Genomic DNA, 19180 nt, shown 5'->3' with positions numbered 1-19180 from the left:
TGCCCCTGTCTGTGCCCCTGTCTGTGCCCCTGTCTGTGCTCCTGTCTGTGCTCCTTTCTGTGCCCCTGTCTGTGCTCCTGTCTGTGCCCCTGTCTGTGCCCCTGTCTGTGCCCCTGTCTGTGCTCCTGTCTGTGCTCCGGTCTGTGCTCCTGTCTGTGCTCCTGTCTGTGCTCCGGTCTGTGCTGCTGTCTGTGCTCCTGTCTGTGCTCCTGTCTGCGCTCCTGTCTGTCTTGTATTTACTTCCTGGTCCTCAGGTGTTCCATGACGTAGCGTACAAAGCCAAAGACCGCACTGACCTTCTGTCTGGGATCGATGAGTTCCTGGACTCTGTGATGGTGTTGCCTCCAGGAGAGTGGGACCCGACCATCCGCATCGTGCCCCCGACCAACGTCCCCTCTCAGGTACAGACGCCCGACCAACGTCCCCTCTCAGGTACAGACCCCCGACCAACGTTCCCTCTCAGGTACAGACACCTGCCCAACGTCCCCTCTCAGGTACAGACGCCCAACCAACGTCCCCTCTCAGGTACAGACCCCCGACCAACGTACCCTCTCAGGTACAAACCCCCGACCAACGTCCCCTCTCAGGTACAGACCCCCGACCAACGTGCTCTCTCAGGTACAGACACCTGCCCAACGTCCCCTCTCAGGTACAGACGCCCGACCAACGTGCTCTCTCAGCTACAGACCCCCGACCAACGTGCCCTCTCAGGTACAAACCCCCGACCAACGTCCCCTCTCAGGTACAGACCCCCGACCAACGTCCCCTCTCAGGTACAGACCCCCGACCAACGTCCCTCTCAGGTACAAACCCCCAACCAACGTCCCCTCTCAGGTACAGACCCCCGACCAACGTCCCCTCTCAGGTACAGACGCCCGACCAACGTCCCCTCTCAGGTACAGACGCCCGACCAACGTCCCCTCTCAGGTACAGACCCCCGACCAACGTTCCCTCTCAGGTACAGACACCTGCCCAACGTCCCCTCTCAGGTACAGACGCCCGACCAACGTGCTCTCTCAGGTACAGACCCCCGACCAACGTGCCCTCTCAGCTACAGACCCCCGACCAACGTGCCCTCTCAGGTACAAACCCCCGACCAACGTCCCCTCTCAGGTACAGACCCCCGACCAACGTCCCCTCTCAGGTACAGAACCCCGACCAACGTCCCTCTCAGGTACAAACCCCCGACCAACGTCCCCTCTCAGGTACAGACCCCCGACCAACGTGCCCTCTCAGGTTCAAACCCCCGACCAACGTCCGCTCTCAGGTACAGACCCCCGACCAATGTCCCCTCTCAGGTACAGACGCCCGACCAACGTCCCCTCTCAGGTACAGACGCCCGACCAACGTCCCCTCTCAGGTACAGACGCCCGACCAACGTCCCCTCTCAGGTACAGACGCCCGACCAACGTGCTCTCTCAGGTACAGACCCCCGACCAACGTCCCCTCTCAGGTACAGACCCCCGACCAACGTACCCTCTCAGGGACAGACCCCCGACCAACGTCCCCTCTCAGGGACAGACCCCCGACCAACGTACCCTCTCAGGGACAGACCCCCGACCAACGTACCCTCTCAGGTACAGACCCCCGACCAACGTCCCCTCTCAACTACAGACCCCTGACCAACGTCCCCTCCCAGGTACAAACCCCCGACCAACGTCCCCTCTCAGGTACAGACCCCCGACCAACGTCCCCTCTCAGGTACAGAACCCCGACCAACGTCCCTCTCAGGTACAAACCCCCGACCAACGTCCCCTCTCAGGTACAGACCCCCGACCAACGTGCCCTCCTAGGTTCAAACCCCCGACCAACGTCCGCTCTCAGGTACAGACCCCCGACCAACGTCCCCTCTCAGGTACAGACGCCCGACCAACGTCCCCTCTCAGGTACAGACGCCCGACCAACGTCCCCTCTCAGGTACAGACGCCCGACCAACGTCCCCTCTCAGGTACAGACGCCCGACCAACGTGCTCTCTCAGGTACAGACCCCCGACCAACGTCCCCTCTCAGGTACAGACCCCCGACCAACGTACCCTCTCAGGGACAGACCCCCGACCAACGTCCCCTCTCAGGGACAGACCCCCGACCAACGTACCCTCTCAGGTACAGACCCCCGACCAACGTCCCCTCTCAACTACAGACCCCTGACCAACGTCCCCTCCCAGGTACAGACCCCCGACTAACGTCCCCTCTCAGCTACAGACCCCTGACCAACGGCCTCTCTCAGGTACAGACCCCCGACCAACGTCCCCTCTCAGGTACAGACCCCCGACCAACGTCCCCTCTCAGGTACAGACCCCCGACCAACGTCCCTCTCAGGTACAGACCCCCGACCAACGTCCCTCTCAGGTACAGACCCCCGACCAACGTCCCACTCAGGTACAGACCCCCGACCAACGTCCCCTCTCAGGTACAGACCCCCGACCAACGTTCCCTCTCAGGTACAGACCCCCGACCAACGTCCCCTCTCAGGTACAGACCCCCGACCAACGTCCCTCTCAGGTACAGACCCCCGACCAACGTCCCCTCTCAGGTACAGACGCCCGACCAACGTCCCCTCTCAGGTACAGACCCCCGACCAACGTCCCCTCTCAGGTACAGACGCCCGACCAACGTCCCCTCTCAGGTACAGACCCCCGACCAACGTTCCCTCTCAGGTACAGACACCTGCCCAACGTCCCCTCTCAGGTACAGACGCCCGACCAACGTGCTCTCTCAGGTACAGACCCCCGACCAACGTGCCCTCTCAGCTACAGACCCCCGACCAACGTGCCCTCTCAGGTACAAACCCCCGACCAACGTCCCCTCTCAGGTACAGACCCCCGACCAACGTCCCTCTCAGGTACAGACCCCCGACCAACGTCCCTCTCAGGTACAGACCCCCGACCAACGTCCCCTCTCAGGTACAGACCCCCGACCAACGTCCCTCTCAGGTACAGACCTCCGACCAACGTCCCTCTCAGGTACAGACCCCCGACCAACGTCCCTCTCAGGTATAGACCCCCGACCAACGTCCCCTCTCAGGTACAGACCCCCGACCAACGTCCCCTCTCAGGTACAGACGCCCGACCAACGTCCCCTCTCAGGTTCAGACCCCCGACCAACGTTCCCTCTCAGGTACAGACACCTGCCCAACGTCCCCTCTCAGGTACAGACGCCCGACCAACGTGTTCTCTCAGGTACATACCCCCGACCAACGTACCCTCTCAGGGACAGACCCCCGACCAACGTCCCCTCTCAGGGACAGACCCCCGACCAACGTACCCTCTCAGGTACAGACCCCCGACCAACGCCCCCTCTCAGCTACAGACCCCTGACCAACGTCCCCTCCCAGGTACAGACCCCCGACCAACGTCCCCTCTCAGGTACAGACCCCCGACCAACGTACCCTCTCAAGGACAGACCCCCGACCAAAGTCCCCTCTCAGGGACAGACCCCCGACCAACGTCCCCTCTCAGGGACAGACCCCCGACCAACGTCCCCTCTCAGGTACAGACCCCCGACCAACGTACCCTCTCAGGGACAGACCCCCGACCAACGTCCCCTCTCAGGGACAGACCCCCGACCAACGTCCCCTCTCAGGGACAGACCCCCGACCAACGTACCCTCTCAGGGACAGACCCCCGACCAACGTACCCTCTCAGGGACAGACCCCCGACCAACGTTCCCTCTCAGGTACAGACACCTGCCCAACGTCCCCTCTCAGGTACAGACGCCCGACCAACGTGCTCTCTCAGGTACAGACCCCCGACCAACGTGCCCTCTCAGCTACAGACCCCCGACCAACGTGCCCTCTCAGGTACAAACCCCAGACCAACGTCCCCTCTCAGGTACAGACCCCCGACCAACGTCCCCTCTCAGGTACAGAACCCCGACCAATGTCCCTCTCAGGTACAGACCCCCGACCAACGTCCCCTCTTAGGTACAGACCCCCGACCAACGTGCCCTCTCAGGTTCAAACCCCCGACCAACGTCCCCTCTCAGGTACAGACCCCCGACCAACGTCCCCTCTCAGGTACAGACGCCCGACCAACGTCTCCTCTCAGGTACAGACGCCCGACCAACGTCCCCTCTCAGGTACAGACCCCCGACCAACGTTCCCTCTCAGGTACAGACACCTGCCCAACGTCCCCTCTCAGGTACAGACGCCCGACCAACGTGCTCTCTCAGGTTCAAACCCCCGACCAACGTCCCCTCATAGGTACAGACCCCCGACCAACGTGCCCTCTCAGGTTCAAACCCCCGACCAACGTCCCCTCTCAGGTACAGACCCCCGACCAACGTCCCCTCTCAGGTACAGACGCCCGACCAACGTCTCCTCTCAGGTACAGACGCCCGACCAACGTCCCCTCTCAGGTACAGACCCCCGACCAACGTTCCCTCTCAGGTACAGACACCTGCCCAACGTCCCCTCTCAGGTACAGACGCCCGACCAACGTGCTCTCTCAGGTACAGACCCCCGACCAACGTGCCCTCTCAGCTACAGACCCCCGACCAACGTGCCCTCTCAGGTACAAACCCCCGACCAACGTCCCCTCTCAGGTACAGACCCCCGACCAACGTCCCCTCTCAGGTACAGACCCCCGACCAACGTCCCCTCTCAGGTACAGACGCCCGACCAACGTGCTCTCTCAGGTACAGACCCCCGACCAACGTCCCCTCTCAGGTACAGACCCCCGACCAACGTACCCTCTCAGGGACAGACCCCCGACCAACGTCCCCTCTCAGGTACAGACCCCCGACCAACGTCCCCTCTCAGGTACAGACCCCCGACCAATGTCCCTCTCAGGTACAGACCCCCGACCAACGTCCCCTCTCAGGTACAGACCCCCGACCAACGTCCCCTCTCAGGTACAGACCCCCGACCAACGTCCCCTCTCAGGTACAGACCCCCGACCAACATCCCTCTCAGGTACAGACCCCCGACCAACGTCCCCTCTCAGGTACAGACCCCCGACCAACGTCCCCTCTCAGGTACAGACCCCCGACCAACGTACCCTCTCAGGGACAGACCCCCAACCAACGTCCCCTCTCAGGGACAGACCCCCGACCAACGTACCCTCTCAGGTACAGACCCCCGACCAACGTCCCCTCTCAGCTACAGACCCCTGACCAACGTCCCCTCTCATGTACAGACCCCCGACCAACGTCCCCTCTCAGGTACAGACCCCCGACCAACGTCCCTCTCAGGTACAGACCCCCGACCAACGTCCCCTCTCAGGTACAGACCCCCGACCAACGTCCCCTCTCAGGTACAGACCCCCGACCAACGTCCCCTCTCAGGTACAGAATCCCGACCAACATCCCTCTCAGGTACAGACCCCCGACCAACGTCCCCTCTCAGGTACAGACCCCCGACCAACGTCCCCTCTCTGGTACAGACCCCCGACCAACGTCCCCTCTCAGGTACAGACCCCCGACCAACATCCCTCTCAGGTACAGATCCCCGACCAACGTCCCCTCTCAGGTACAGACCCCCGACCAACGTCCCCTCTCAGGTACAGACCCCCGACCAACATCCCTCTCAGGGACAGACCCCCGACCAACGTCCCATCTCAGGTACAGACCCCCGACCAACGTCCCCTCTCAGGGACAGACCCCCGACCAACGTCCCCTCTCAGGTATAGACCCCCGACCAACGTACCCTCTCAGGGACAGACCCCCGACCAACGTCCCCTCTCAGGGACAGACCCCCGACCAACGTACCCTCTCAGGGACAGACCCCCGACCAACGTTCCCTCTCAGGGACAGACCCCCGACCAACGTCCCCTCTCAGGTACAGACCCCCGACCAACGTCCCCTCTCAGGGACAGACCCCAGACCAACGTCCCCTCTCAGGTATAGACCCCCGACCAACGTACCCTCTCAGGGACAGACCCCCGACCAACATCCCCTCTCAGGGACAGACCCCCGACCAACGTACCCTCTCAGGTACAGACATCCTGGATCAACAGCAGCCAGTCAATCGTCTTGTATTATTATTAATATTAATATTAATATTAATATTACATTATGTGATGTGTGTTTTTGTCCCAGATGAAGAGGAAGATGCCCGCCGTGCCAAACGGATGTCCACTCAGTCCTGACGGAGCCAAAGAGGTGGAGCACCAGCCTGGACCGGAGCTGCAGCGGACCGGCAGGTGAGGGGAGTGGCATCCTGCCTGAGGGGAGTGGCCTCCTGCCTGAGGGGAGTGGCCTCCTGCCTGAGGGGAGTGGCCTTCTGCCTGAGAGGAGTGGCTAAAATAGTCCATGTCCGGGGTGAGAAGGGTCAGCTGTGGTCAGACCTGCTCGTCTCAGAGTCCTGGAGTTCATCTCAGTCAGAGGTCACAAAGGTCATGACTCAGTTTAATGTCTTCGTTATAATAACTCTTTATTTGTAAAAATCTGTAAAAGTTTGTCCCAGTCAAATTTCAACACATCCAAGCTTGTGATTCTTCTTCTTTTTCTCATCTTTTTCCTCCAAATGACTCAAGCGTCCGTCTCATAAATTGGGCCAAATACAAAGCGAACAGGAGGAGAGACCAAGCACAGCCCTGTCCGACCCCTCTGTCCAGACTCAGTGGACCTGTCACATGACCAGTGATTATAATTGTTGATGTTGGACCATCGTAAAGAGTCCCAATATTTTTTATAATTGAATGTATTTATCACTTTAAATAAGTCCAGCCACAGAATCTAAATCCTTCTCCGTTCTTTTGGACATAATTGAGGTGAATAAACGTCACATTCAGAAGAGAAATAGTCTCTATGAGGCACAGTCCAGTCGCTCCTTCAGGGACATGAGGGGAGGAGGAGTTTCACACCAGGAGGGGAGGAGTTTCACACCAGGAGGGGAGGAGTTTCACACCAGGAGGGGAGGAGTTTCACACCAGGAGGGGAGGAGTTTTCTGAGTCATTTAGCGTGTTTTGGTGCTTTGGCTGTACCGGGCGACTGTAACGTCCCGCCCCGCCCTCCTGTCGACAGGGTCTTCGGCGGGCTGATGTGCGACGTGAAGAGGAAGCTGCCGTTCTTCTGGAGCGACATCAGGGACTCGCTGAGCCTGCAGTGTGTGGCCTCAGTGCTGTTCCTCTACTGCGCCTGCATGTCACCTGTCATCACCTTCGGAGGGCTCCTGGGAGAGGCCACCAGGGGGAACATCGTGAGAGACACTGACACGCAGCACTGACACGCAGCACTGACACAACACTGACACGCAGCACTGACACAACACTGACACAACACTGACACGCAGCACTGACACGCAGCACTGACACGCAGCACTGACACGCAGCACTGACACAACACTGACACGCAGCACTGACACGCAGCACTGACACAACACTGACACACAGCACTGACACAACACTGACACAACACTGACACGCAGCACTGACACGCAGCACTGACACAACACTGACACGCAGCACTGACACGCAGCACTGACACGCAGCACTGACACGACACTGACACGCAGCACTGACACGCAGCACTGACACGTAGCACTGACACAACACTGACACAACACTGACACGCAGCACTGACACGCAGCACTGACACGCAGCACTGACACGACACTGACACGCAGCACTGACACGCAGCACTGACACGCAGCACTGACACAACACTGACACAACACTGACACGCAGCACTGACACGCAGCACTGACACGCAGCACTGACACGCAGCACTGACACAATACTGAAACAACACTGACCCGCAGCACTGATACAACACTGACACGACACTGACACGCAGCACTGACACAACACTGACACAACACTGAAACAACACTGACCCGCAGCACTGATACAACACTGAAACAACACTGACCCGCAGCACTGATACGACACTGACACGACACTGACACGCAGCACTGACACAACACTGACACAACACTGAAACAACACTGACCCGCAGCACTGATACGACACTGACAGTGCTGCGTGTCAGTGTCGTGTCAGTGTTGTGTCAGCACTGACACAACACTGACACAACACTGACCCGCAGCACTGATACAACACTGAAACAACACTGACCCGCAGCACTGATACGACACTGACAGTGCTGCGTGTCAGTGTCGTGTCAGTGTTGTGTCAGCACTGACACAACACTGACACAACACTGACCCGCAGCACTGATACAACACTGAAACAACACTGACCCGCAGCACTGATACGACACTGACACGATACTGACACGCAGCACTGACACAACACTGACACAACACTGACACAACACTGAAACAACACTGACCCGCAGCACTGACACAACACAACACTGACATGCAGCACTGACACGCAGCACTGATACGACACTGACACGACACTGACACGCAGCACTGACACAACACTGACACAACACTGACCCGCAGCACTGATACAACACTGAAACAACACTGACCCGCAGCACTGACACAACACTGACACAACACTGAAACAACACTGAAACAACACTGACACGCAGCACTGACACAACACAACACTGACACGCAGCACTGACACAACACTGACACAACACTGAAACAACACTGACCAGCAGCACTGACACAACACAACACTGACATGCAGCACTGACACGCATCACTGACACAACACTGACACGCATCACTGACACAACAATGACACAACACTGACCCGCAGCACTGATACGACACTGACACGACACTGACACGCAGCACTGACACAACACTGACACAACACTGACACAACACTGACACAACACTGACACAACACTGAAACAACACTGACCCGCAGCACTGACACAACACAACACTGACATGCAGCACTGACACGCAGCACTGATACAACACTGAAACAACACTGACCCGCAGCACTGATACGACACTGACACGACACTGACACGCAGCACTGACACAACACTGACACAACACTGACACGCAGCACTGACACAACACAACACTGACACGCAGCACTGACACAACACTGAAACAACACTGACCAGCAGCACTGACACAACACAACACTGACATGCAGCACTGACACGCAGCACTGACACAACACTGACACAACACTGAAACAACACTGAAACAACACTGACACGCAGCACTGACACAACACAACACTGACACGCAGCACTGACACAACACTGACACAACACTGAAACAACACTGACCAGCAGCACTGACACAACACAACACTGACATGCAGCACTGACACGCATCACTGACACAACACTGACACGCATCACTGACACAACAATGACACAACACTGACCCGCAGCACTGATACGACACTGACACGACACTGACACGCAGCACTGACACAACACTGACACAACACTGACACAACACTGACACAACACTGACACAACACTGAAACAACACTGACCCGCAGCACTGACACAACACAACACTGACATGCAGCACTGACACGCAGCACTGATACAACACTGACACAACACTGACCCGCAGCACTGATACAACACTGAAACAACACTGACCCGCAGCACTGATACGACACTGACACGACACTGACACGCAGCACTGACACAACACTGACACAACACTGACACAACACTGACCCGCAGCACTGATACAACACTGAAACAACACTGACCCGCAGCACTGATACGACACTGACACGACACTGACACGCAGCACTGACACAACACTGACACAACACTGACACAACACTGACACAACACTGACCCGCAGCACTGATACAACACTGAAACAACACTGACCCGCAGCACTGATACGACACTGACACGACACTGACACGCAGCACTGACACAACACTGACACAACACTGACACGCAGCACTGACACAACACAACACTGACACGTAGCACTGACACAACACTGAAACAACACTGACCAGCAGCACTGACACAACACAACACTGACATGCAGCACTGACACGCATCACTGACACAACACTGACACGCATCAATGACACAACAATGACACAACACAACACTGACATGCAGCACTGAGACAACACAACACTGATACAACACTGACACAACACTGACACAACACTGAAACAACACTGACCCGCAGCACTGACACAACACAACACTGACACGCAGCACTGACACAACACTGACACAACACTGAAACAACACTGACCCGTAGCACTGACACAACACAACACTGACACGCAGCACTGACACAACACTGACACAACACTGAAACAACACTGACCCGTAGCACTGACACAACACAACACTGACACGCAGCACTGACACAACACTGACACAACACTGAAACAACACTGACCCGTAGCACTGACACAACACAACACTGACACGCAGCACTGACACAACACTGACACAACACTGACCTGCAGCACTGACACGCATCACTGACACAACACTGACACAACACTGACCTGCAGCACTGACACAACACTGACACGCATCACTGACACAACACTGACACGCATCACTGACACAACACTGACACAACACAACACTGACATGCAGCACTGAGACAACACAACACTGACACAACACTGACGCAACACAACACTGACACAACACAACTCTGACACAACACTGACACAAAACAACACTGACACGCAGACCCCTGACCCTGTGTTGTGCATCGAGTGCCGTCGAGTCTGACCTTTGACCCCTGACCCTGTGTTGTGCAGAGTGCCATGGAGTCTGACCTTTGACCCCTGACCCTGTGTTGTGCAGAGTGCCATCGAGTCTCTGTTCGGGGCCTCCCTCACGGGGATGACCTACTCCGTGATGGCGGGGCAGCCTCTGACCGTCCTGGGCAGCACTGGACCCATCCTGGTCTTTGAGAAGATCCTCTTTAAGTTCTGCGCGTGAGTATCACACCTGAAGATCAAAGACATTCAGTTCGTCTCTCCAAAGGCCATAGGGGGCGCCATCAGTTTGTCTCTCTGAAGGCCAGAGGGGGCGCCATCAGTTTGTCTCTCCAAAGGCCATAGGGGGCGCCATCAGTTTGTCTCTCTAAAGGCCAGAGGGGGCGCCATCAGTTTGTCTCTCTAAAGGCCAGAGGGGGCGCCATCAGTTTGTCTCTCTGAAGGCCAGAGGGGGCGCCATCAGTTTGTCTTTTCAAAGGCCAGAGGGGGCGCCATCAGTTTGTCTCTCCAAAGGCCATAGGGGGCGCCATCAGTTTGTCTCTCTAAAGGCCAGAGGGGGCGCCATCAATTTGTCTCTCTAAAGGCCAGAGGGGGCGCCATCAGTTTGTCTTTTCAAAGGCCAGAGGGGGCGCCATCAGTTTGTCTCTCTAAAGGCCAGAGGGGGCGCCATCAGTTTATCTCTCTAAAGGCCAGAGGGGGCGCCATCAATTTGTCTCTCTAAAGGCCAGAGGGGGCGCCATCAGTTTGTCTTTTCAAAGGCCAGAGGGGGCGCCATCAGTTTGTCTCTCCAAAGGCCATAGGGGGCGCCATCAGTTTGTCTCTCTAAAGGCCAGAGGGGGCGCCATCAATTTGTCTCTCTAAAGGCCAGAGGGGGCGCCATCAGTTTGTCTTTTCAAAGGCCAGAGGGGGCGCCATCAGTTTGTCCCTCTAAAGGCCAGAGGGGGCGCCATCAGTTTGTCTCTCCAAAGGCCAGAGGGGGCGCCATCAGTTTGTCTCTCTAAAGGCCAGAGGGGGCGCCATCAGTTTGTCTCTCTAAAGGCCAGAGGGGGCGCCATCAGTTTGTCTTTTCAAAGGCCAGAGGGGGCGCCATCAGTTTGTCCCTCTAAAGGCCAGAGGGGGCGCCATCAGTTTGTCTCTGTAAAGGCCAGAGGGGGCGCCATCAGTTTGTCTCTCTAAAGGCCAGAGGGGGCGCCATCAGTTTGTCTCTCTAAAGGCCAGAGGGGGCGCCATCCGTTTGTCTCTCTAAAGGCCAGAGGGGGCGCCATCCGTTTGTCTCTCTAAAGGCCAGAGGGGGCGCCATCCGTTTGTCTCTCCAAAGGCCAGAGGGGGCGCCATCAGTTTGTCTCTCCAAAGGCCAGAGGGGGCGCCATCAGTTTGTCTCTCCAAAGGCCAGAGGGGGTGCCATCAGTTTGTCTCTCCAAAGGCCATAGGGGGCGCCATCAGTTTGTCTCTCTAAAGGCCAGAGGGGGCGCCATCAGTTTGTCTTTCCAAAGGCCAGAGGGGGCGCCATCAGTTTGTCTTTCCAAAGGCCAGAGGGGGCGCCATCAGTTTGTCTCTCTAAAGGCCAGAGGGGGCGCCATCAGTTTGTCTCTCCAAAGGCCAGAGGGGGCGCCATCAGTTTGTCTCTCTAAAGGCCAGAGGGGGCGCCATCAGTTTGTCTTTTCAAAGGCCAGAGGGGGCGCCATCAGTTTGTCCCTCTAAAGGCCAGAGGGGGCGCCATCAGTTTGTCTCTGTAATGGCCAGAGGGGGCGCCATCAGTTTGTCTCTGTAAAGGCCAGAGGGGGCGCCTTCAGTTTGTCTCTCTAAAGGCCAGAGGGGGCGCCATCAGTTTGTCTTTCCAAAGGCCAGAGGGGGCGCCATCAGTTTGTCTCTCTAAAGGCCAGAGGGCGCGCCATCCGTTTGTCTCTCTGAAGGCCAGAGGGGGCGCCATCCGTTTGTCTCTCCAAAGGCCAAAGGGGGCGCCATCAGTTTGTCTCTCCAAAGGCCAAAGGGGGCGCCATCAGTTTGTCTCTCCAAAGGCCAGAGGGGGCGCCATCAGTTTGTCTCTCCAAAGGCCAGAGGGGGCGCCATCAGTTTGTCTCTCCAAAGGCCATAGGGGGCGCCATCAGTTTGTCTCTCTAAAGGCCAGAGGGGGCGCCATCAGTTTGTCTCTCTAAAGGCCAGAGGGGGCGCCATCAGTTTGTCTCTCTAAAGGCCAGAGGGGGCGCCATCAGTTTGTCTCTCTAAAGGCCAGAGGGGGCGCCATCAGTTTGTCTCTGTAAAGGCCAGAGGGGGCGCCATCAGTTTGTCTCTCTAAAGGCCAGAGGGGGCGCCATCAGTTTGTCTCTCTAAAGGCCAGAGGGGGCGCCATCAGTTTGTCTCTGTAAAGGCCAGAGGGGGCGCCATCAGTTTGTCTCTCTAAAGGCCAGAGGGGGCGCCATCAGTTTGTCTCTGTAAAGGCCAGAGGGGGCGCCATTTTGTGTCCAGACATTACATTTATGACTGTAACACCGTGGATTGTTTTGGATTGTCTAATAAATTGGGCCAATGGTTCCAAATGCAAAGCAACATGAGGAGAGACCAAGCACAGCCCTGTCCGACCCCTCTGTCCAGAGTCAGTGGATCTGTCACATGACCAGAGCTCCAATAGGTTTTATAATTAAATCGTCTATTTGAAATGTGTTTAGATGTGTTTAGATTTAGATTTAGTTCACATGACCTAGTGTCAAGTTCGAGCTGAAGTTCTGGCCCGAGTCGGAGGTTCTGGACCTTCTGCGTGTCACATGACCTAGTGTCAAGTCTGCAGCGAGAAGAAAACAAAGTCACACATAACTCAACGCTCTTTTTATTTTGAAACTCACAGAGGAAAGAGCAGGAAGCCGCTGAGGTAAACCTTTGTGTGCGGAGGGGCCCCCAGGAGCCCGCTGCCCCATACAGACTCACAGAGGAAAGAGCAGGAAGCCGCTGAAGTAAACCTTTGTGTGCGGAGGGGCCCCCAGGAGCCCGCTGCCCCCTACAGACTCACAGAGGGAAGAGCAGGAAGCCGCTGAAGGTGCTGTGGTGGTTGGAGTTGTCCCAGATCTGCGTCTGGTGCCACAGAACCATCTTCAGTGTGTCTCCCTCCTCCAGCAGCAGGGCGGCGCCGTTAGAGGCCGTGTCGCTGCCGGAGCCTGAGGGCCCTTCATGAGCGATGAGGGCCACCTGAGCGTTGTTCCTGTACATCACGGCGCTCATGGGGAAGTCGGACGGAGCGTTCGCCGTAAAACGCACGTAGTACACGCCCCGAACCGGAGCCGTGAACACGCCTGAGGAGCAGAGCGGCAGAGTGGTTAGCCTCTGACTGTGGCAGAGTGGTTAGCCTCTGACTGTGGCAGAGTGGTTAGCCTCTGACTGTGGCAGAGTGGTTAGCCTCTGACTGTGGCAGAGTGGTTAGCCTCTGACTGTGGCAGAGTGGTTAGCCTCTGACTGTGGCAGAGTGGTTAGCCTCTGACTGTGGCAGAGTGGTTAGCCTCTGACAGTGGCAGAGTGGTTAGCCTCTGACTGTGGCAGAGTGGTTAGCCTCTGACTGTGGCAGAGTGGTTAGCCTCTGACTGTGGCAGAGTGGTTAGCCTCTGACTGTGGCAGAGTGGTTAGCCTCTGACTGTGGCAGAGTGGTTAGCCTCTGACAGTGGCAGAGTGGTTAGCCTGTCTCCTGCTCACCAGGAGGTTGCTGGTTCTGTACCTGTCCGTGGGTTGTAGGCCTGTCCGATGTTGGTGAGGACGTCTCTGTAGATCAGGTCTTTGTTTCCGTCATCAGTTTTCTGGAGTCCGTTTCCTCCGAGAGACGCAGCAAACGCCACTCTGGGACTTTCTGTGATCAACAGTTTTATGACGTAAAGAAACAAATGACCTTCTGGTCCCGGCTCTGACCCGCTCACAAAGCGCTGCGCTCTCACTGGACACTTCAACCAAAATCTATCAAAATAATCATCATCGTCCAAAGTGTAGCGAAGTGGTTCTCAAACTGTGATTTGGCTCCCTCTGGTGGTACGAGAGGTCACATCTAGTGTTCGCTTTATTTACAGTTATTCATATTTTAGTCTTTCATCCGATTCGTCCTTGTTTAGAACTATTTAAGTCATTTTGCAGATCTAATCCTCCCGTTATAAACCCGGCTCAGTCCCGGCTCGGTCTCTGCTCAGTCTCTGCTCAGTCTCTGCTCAGTCTCTGCTCAGTCCCGGCTCAGCCTCTGCTCAGTCTCTGCTCAGCCTCTGCTCAGTCCCGGCTCAGTCCCGGCTCGGTCTCTGCTCAGTCTCTGCTCAGTCTCTGCTCAGTCTCTGCTCAGTCCCGGCTCAGCCTCTGCTCAGTCTCTGCTCAGCCTCTGCTCGGTCCCGGCTCAGTCCCGGCTCGGTCTCTGCTCAGTCTCTGCTCAGTCTCTGCTCAGTCCCTGCTCGGTCCTGGTTGTCACAGACCTGTCATGTTCTTCAGAGCGCCCTCTGCGGTGCCGAGTCTCTCTCTGATCTCTGAAACACAAATACGACGCTCAGATGAAGCGTCACGTGCTCGTTTTGTAAAAGTGCTGAGTTACCCTGGTTCTCCTTCTGCAGCAGCGTGAGCGAGCGCTGCAGCTCCTGCAGCTCTGAGTCCAGGTCCGGCTGAGCAGGGGCCTCATCCACTCTGTCAACAACAACCAAAGTAAACCTTTGCGTGTGGAGGGGCCCCCAGGAGCCCGCAGCCCCATACAGACTCACAGAGGGAAGAGCAGGAAGCCGCTGAAGTAAACCTTTGCATGTGGAGGGGCCCCCAGGAGCCCGCCGCCCCATACAGACTCACAGAGGGAAGAGCAGGAAGCCGCTGAAGTAAACCTTTGCGTACAGAGGGGCCCCCAGGAGCCCGCTGCCCCATACAGACTCACAGAGGGAAGAGCAGGAAGCCGCTGAAGTAAACCTTTGCGTACAGAGGGGCCCCCAGGAGCCCGCTGCCCCATACAGACTCACAGAGGGAAGAGGGAAGAGCAGGAAGCCGCTGAAGTAAACCTTTGCGTACAGAGGGGCCCCCAGGAGCCCGCTGCCCCATACAGACTCACAGAGGAAAGAGCAGGAAGCCGCTGAAGTAAACCTTTGTGTGCGGAGGGGCCCCCAGGAGCCCGCTGCCCCCTACAGACTCACAGAGGGAAGAGCAGGAAGCCGCTGAAGTAAACCTTTGTGTGCGGAGGGGCCCCCAGGAGCCCGCTGCCCCCTACAGACTCACAGAGGGAAGAGCAGGAAGCCGCTGAAGGTGCTGTGGTGGTTGGAGTTGTCCCAGATCTGCGTCTGGTGCCACAGAACCATCTTCAGTGTGTCTCCCTCCTCCAGCAGCAGGGCGGCGCCGTTAGAGGCCGTGTCGCTGCCGGAGCCTGAGGGCCCTTCATGAGCGATGAGGGCCACCTGAGCGTTGTTCCTGTACATCACGGCGCTCATGGGGAAGTCGGACGGAGCGTTCGCCGTAAAACGCACGTAGTACACGCCCCGAACCGGAGCCGTGAACACGCCTGAGGAGCAGAGCGGCAGAGTGGTTAGCCTCTGACTGTGGCAGAGTGGTTAGCCTCTGACTGTGGCAGAGTGGTTAGCCTCTGACTGTGGCAGAGTGGTTAGCCTCTGACTGTGGCAGAGTGGTTAGCCTCTGACTGTGGCAGAGTGGTTAGCCTCTGACTGTGGCAGAGTGGTTAGCCTGACTGTGGCAGAGTGGTTAGCCTCTGACTGTGGCAGAGTGGTTAGCCTCTGACAGTGGCAGAGTGGTTAGCCTGTCTCCTGCTCACCAGGAGGTTGCTGGTTCTGTACCTGTCCGTGGGTTGTAGGCCTGTCCGATGTTGGTGAGGACGTCTCTGTAGATCAGGTCTTTGTTTCCGTCATCAGTTTTCTGGAGTCCGTTTCCTCCGAGAGACGCAGCAAACGCCACTCTGGGACTTTCTGAAACAGTTCCGTGTCAGTCCTGGGGGTCTGAATGACCCACGGGACGTTAGAAAGAACAGTTCTCACCAACGACTCTCTTCAGCTCCTTCTCTGCCACTTGCAGACGCTCCATCATCACTGGAACAAAACGTCACTCGATCAAACAAACCCACATCAGGGCGTCAAAACTTTACAGATAGAATCACGCCTAAGACTCACTGGCTCGCTCGGCCTTCATCTCCTCCAGGTCGACTCGGAGCTTCTTGAACAGCTGCATGGTCTGAGGGCTCTGGGCCGACCCGAGCCGGGCCAGTGCCACCAGGAGCAGGAGGACTCTCACAGACATGGTTCAGGACTCAGGACTCAGGGCGGGCTCGGGCTCAGGTCTTTATATAGGGTCTGGGGCCTGCTCGGGGTGAGTGACCCTGATACTGAGCAGTGAGCACACACGAGCTGATCAGCCCCTGTGTCTTTGACCTGCCGTGGACCCCGGACCCTCAGGAAAAACTGCCTCCAACACGAGAATCATAGTTCCAAAGTGCTCCACAGATAATTCGTCTGGAACTGGTTTGATATTGATGTTGAGTTATTGATGTTGGAGGAGGATTACAGGGTTTTCAGAGTTTTACATTTTGTCGTAACTCTGAGATGTGACTCCCTCTGGCTCCTCCCTCTGGCTCCTCCCTCTGGCTCCTCCCTCTGGCTTCTCTCTTCTCAGTGACTATGGTCTTGTTTACCTGACGTTCTTCTCTCTTCTCAGTGACTATGGTCTTGTTTACCTGACGTTCTTCTCTCTTCTCAGTGACTATGGTCTTGGTGACCTGACGTTCTTCTCTCTTCTCAGTGACTATGGTCTTGGTGACCTGACGTTCTTCTCTCTTCTCAGTGACTGTGGTCTTGTTTACCTGACGTTCTTCTCTCTTCTCAGTGACTATGGTCTTGGTGACCTGTCGTTCTTCTGTCTTCTCAGTGACTATGGTCTTGGTGACCTGACGTTCTTCTCTCTTCTCAGTGACTATGGTCTTGGTGACCTGACGTTCTTCTCTCTTCTCAGTGACTATGGTCTTGTTTACCTGACGTTCTTCTCTCTTCTCAGTGACTATGGTCTTGGTGACCTGTCGTTCTTCTGTCTTCTCAGTGACTATGGTCTTGTTTACCTGACGTTCTTCTCTCTTCTCAGTGACTATGGTCTTGGTGACCTGACGTTCTTCTCTCTTCTCAGTGACTATGGTCTTGTTTACCTGACGTTCTTCTCTCTTCTCAGTGACTATGGTCTTGGTGACCTGTCGTTCTTCTGTCTTCTCAGTGACTATGGTCTTGTTTACCTGACGTTCTTCTCTCTTCTCAGTGACTATGGTCTTGGTGACCTGTCGTTCTTCTGTCTTCTCAGTGACTATGGTCTTGTTTACCTGACGTTCCGCACCTGCATCGGGCTCTGGACGGCGTTCTTCTGCCTGCTGTTGGTGGCGTCCGATGCCAGTTCTCTGGTGTGTTACATCACTCGCTTCACGGAAGAGGCTTTCGCCGCTCTGATCTGCATCATCTTCATCTACGAGGCTCTGGAGAAACTGGTGCACCTCGGACAGGTTCATCCCTACAACCAACACAACCAGCTCGACAACCTCACGCACTACAGGTGACAACTGTTCATACTTCTACTGTTATTACTACTATTACTACTGTTATTACAACTGTTATTACTACTGCTGTTACTCCTATTACTTCTGTTATTACTACTGTTATTACTACTGTTACTGTTATTACTACTGTTATTACTACTGTTACTGCTATTACTACTGCTATTACTACTGTTATTACTACTGTCACTGTTATTACTACTGCAAATACTGCTATTTCTACTGTTATTACTACTGTTACTGTTATTACTACTGCAAATACTGCTATTACTACTGTTATTACTACTGTTACTGTTATTACTACTTCAAATACTGCTATTACTACTGTTATTACTACTGCAAATACTGCTATTACTACTGCAAATACTGTTATTACTACTGCAAATACTGCTATTACTACTGCAAATACTGCTATTACTACTGTTATCACTACTGCAAATACTGCTATTACTACTGCAAATACTGCTATTACTACTGTTACTGCTATTACTACTGCACCTTCTGCTGTTCCAGGTGTGAGTGTTTTGCTCCAGTGAACGTGTCGTCTCAGGTCCAGGAGCTGTGGAACAGAGAGAACCTGACCTCCAGCTCCATCTCCTGGGACCAGCTCAGAGTCCAGGTCTGCTCCCCTCACTATGACCTCTGACCTCTGCTCACCTCAGTCTAACCTCTGACCTCTGCTCACTTTGACCTCTGCTCACCTCACTATCACCTCTGCCCCCATCTCACTCTGACCTCTGCTCCCCTCTCACTATGACCTCTGCTCCCCTCTCACTATGACCTCTGCCCCCCTCTCACTATGACCTCTGCCCCCATCTCACTCTGACCTCTGCTCCCCTCTCACTATGACCTCTGCCCCCATCTCACTCTGACCTCTGCTCCCCTCTCACTATGACCTCTGCCCCCCTCTCACTATGACCTCTGACCTCTGCTCCCCTCACTATGACCTCTGCCCCCTCACTATGACCTCTGCTCCCCTCACTATGACCTCTGACCTCTGCTCCCCTCACTATGACCTTTGACCTCTGCTCCCCTCACCATGACCTCTGCCCCCTCACTATGACCTCTGCCCCCTCACTATGGCCTCTGCCCCCTCAC

The 19180-nt window shown here is 56.0% G+C and overlaps 2 protein-coding genes across 3 annotated transcripts in view; one reads left to right on the top strand and one right to left on the bottom strand.

The window, feature by feature from the left end:
- The window catches only part of LOC140373682 (sodium bicarbonate cotransporter 3-like), a 63168-nt gene that overhangs the window by 27530 nt on the left and 16458 nt on the right, over positions 1-19180 (top strand). For both annotated transcript variants that reach the window (XM_072460305.1, XM_072460304.1), the window contains 6 exons: positions 255-401; positions 6037-6140; positions 6965-7139; positions 10643-10776; positions 17836-18081; positions 18596-18701. In XM_072460305.1, the coding sequence (XP_072316406.1) occupies positions 255-401; positions 6037-6140; positions 6965-7139; positions 10643-10776; positions 17836-18081; positions 18596-18701 (912 nt within the window). The remainder of the gene's footprint in view (positions 1-254; positions 402-6036; positions 6141-6964; positions 7140-10642; positions 10777-17835; positions 18082-18595; positions 18702-19180) is intronic.
- The window catches only part of LOC140373685 (complement C1q tumor necrosis factor-related protein 4-like), a 177904-nt gene continuing 172277 nt past the window's right edge, over positions 13554-19180 (bottom strand). Inside the window, exons 2-9 of the mRNA XM_072460307.1 lie at positions 16665-16798; positions 16533-16583; positions 16335-16463; positions 15766-16045; positions 15104-15192; positions 14988-15038; positions 14258-14386; positions 13554-13841 (exon numbers count right to left, since the gene is read on the bottom strand). Of these exons, the coding sequence (XP_072316408.1) occupies positions 13558-13841; positions 14258-14386; positions 14988-15038; positions 15104-15192; positions 15766-16045; positions 16335-16463; positions 16533-16583; positions 16665-16791 (1140 nt within the window). The 5' untranslated portion in view covers positions 16792-16798 and the 3' untranslated portion in view covers positions 13554-13557. The remainder of the gene's footprint in view (positions 13842-14257; positions 14387-14987; positions 15039-15103; positions 15193-15765; positions 16046-16334; positions 16464-16532; positions 16584-16664; positions 16799-19180) is intronic.

This window comes from Eucyclogobius newberryi, unplaced genomic scaffold, assembly GCF_026437365.1.
Source record: "Eucyclogobius newberryi isolate DKJ021-1_F unplaced genomic scaffold, fEucNew1.0.hap1 SCAF_3, whole genome shotgun sequence".
Lineage (NCBI taxonomy): Eukaryota > Metazoa > Chordata > Actinopteri > Gobiiformes > Gobiidae > Eucyclogobius > Eucyclogobius newberryi.
This window is presented reverse-complemented; position numbering and strand designations above follow the sequence as displayed.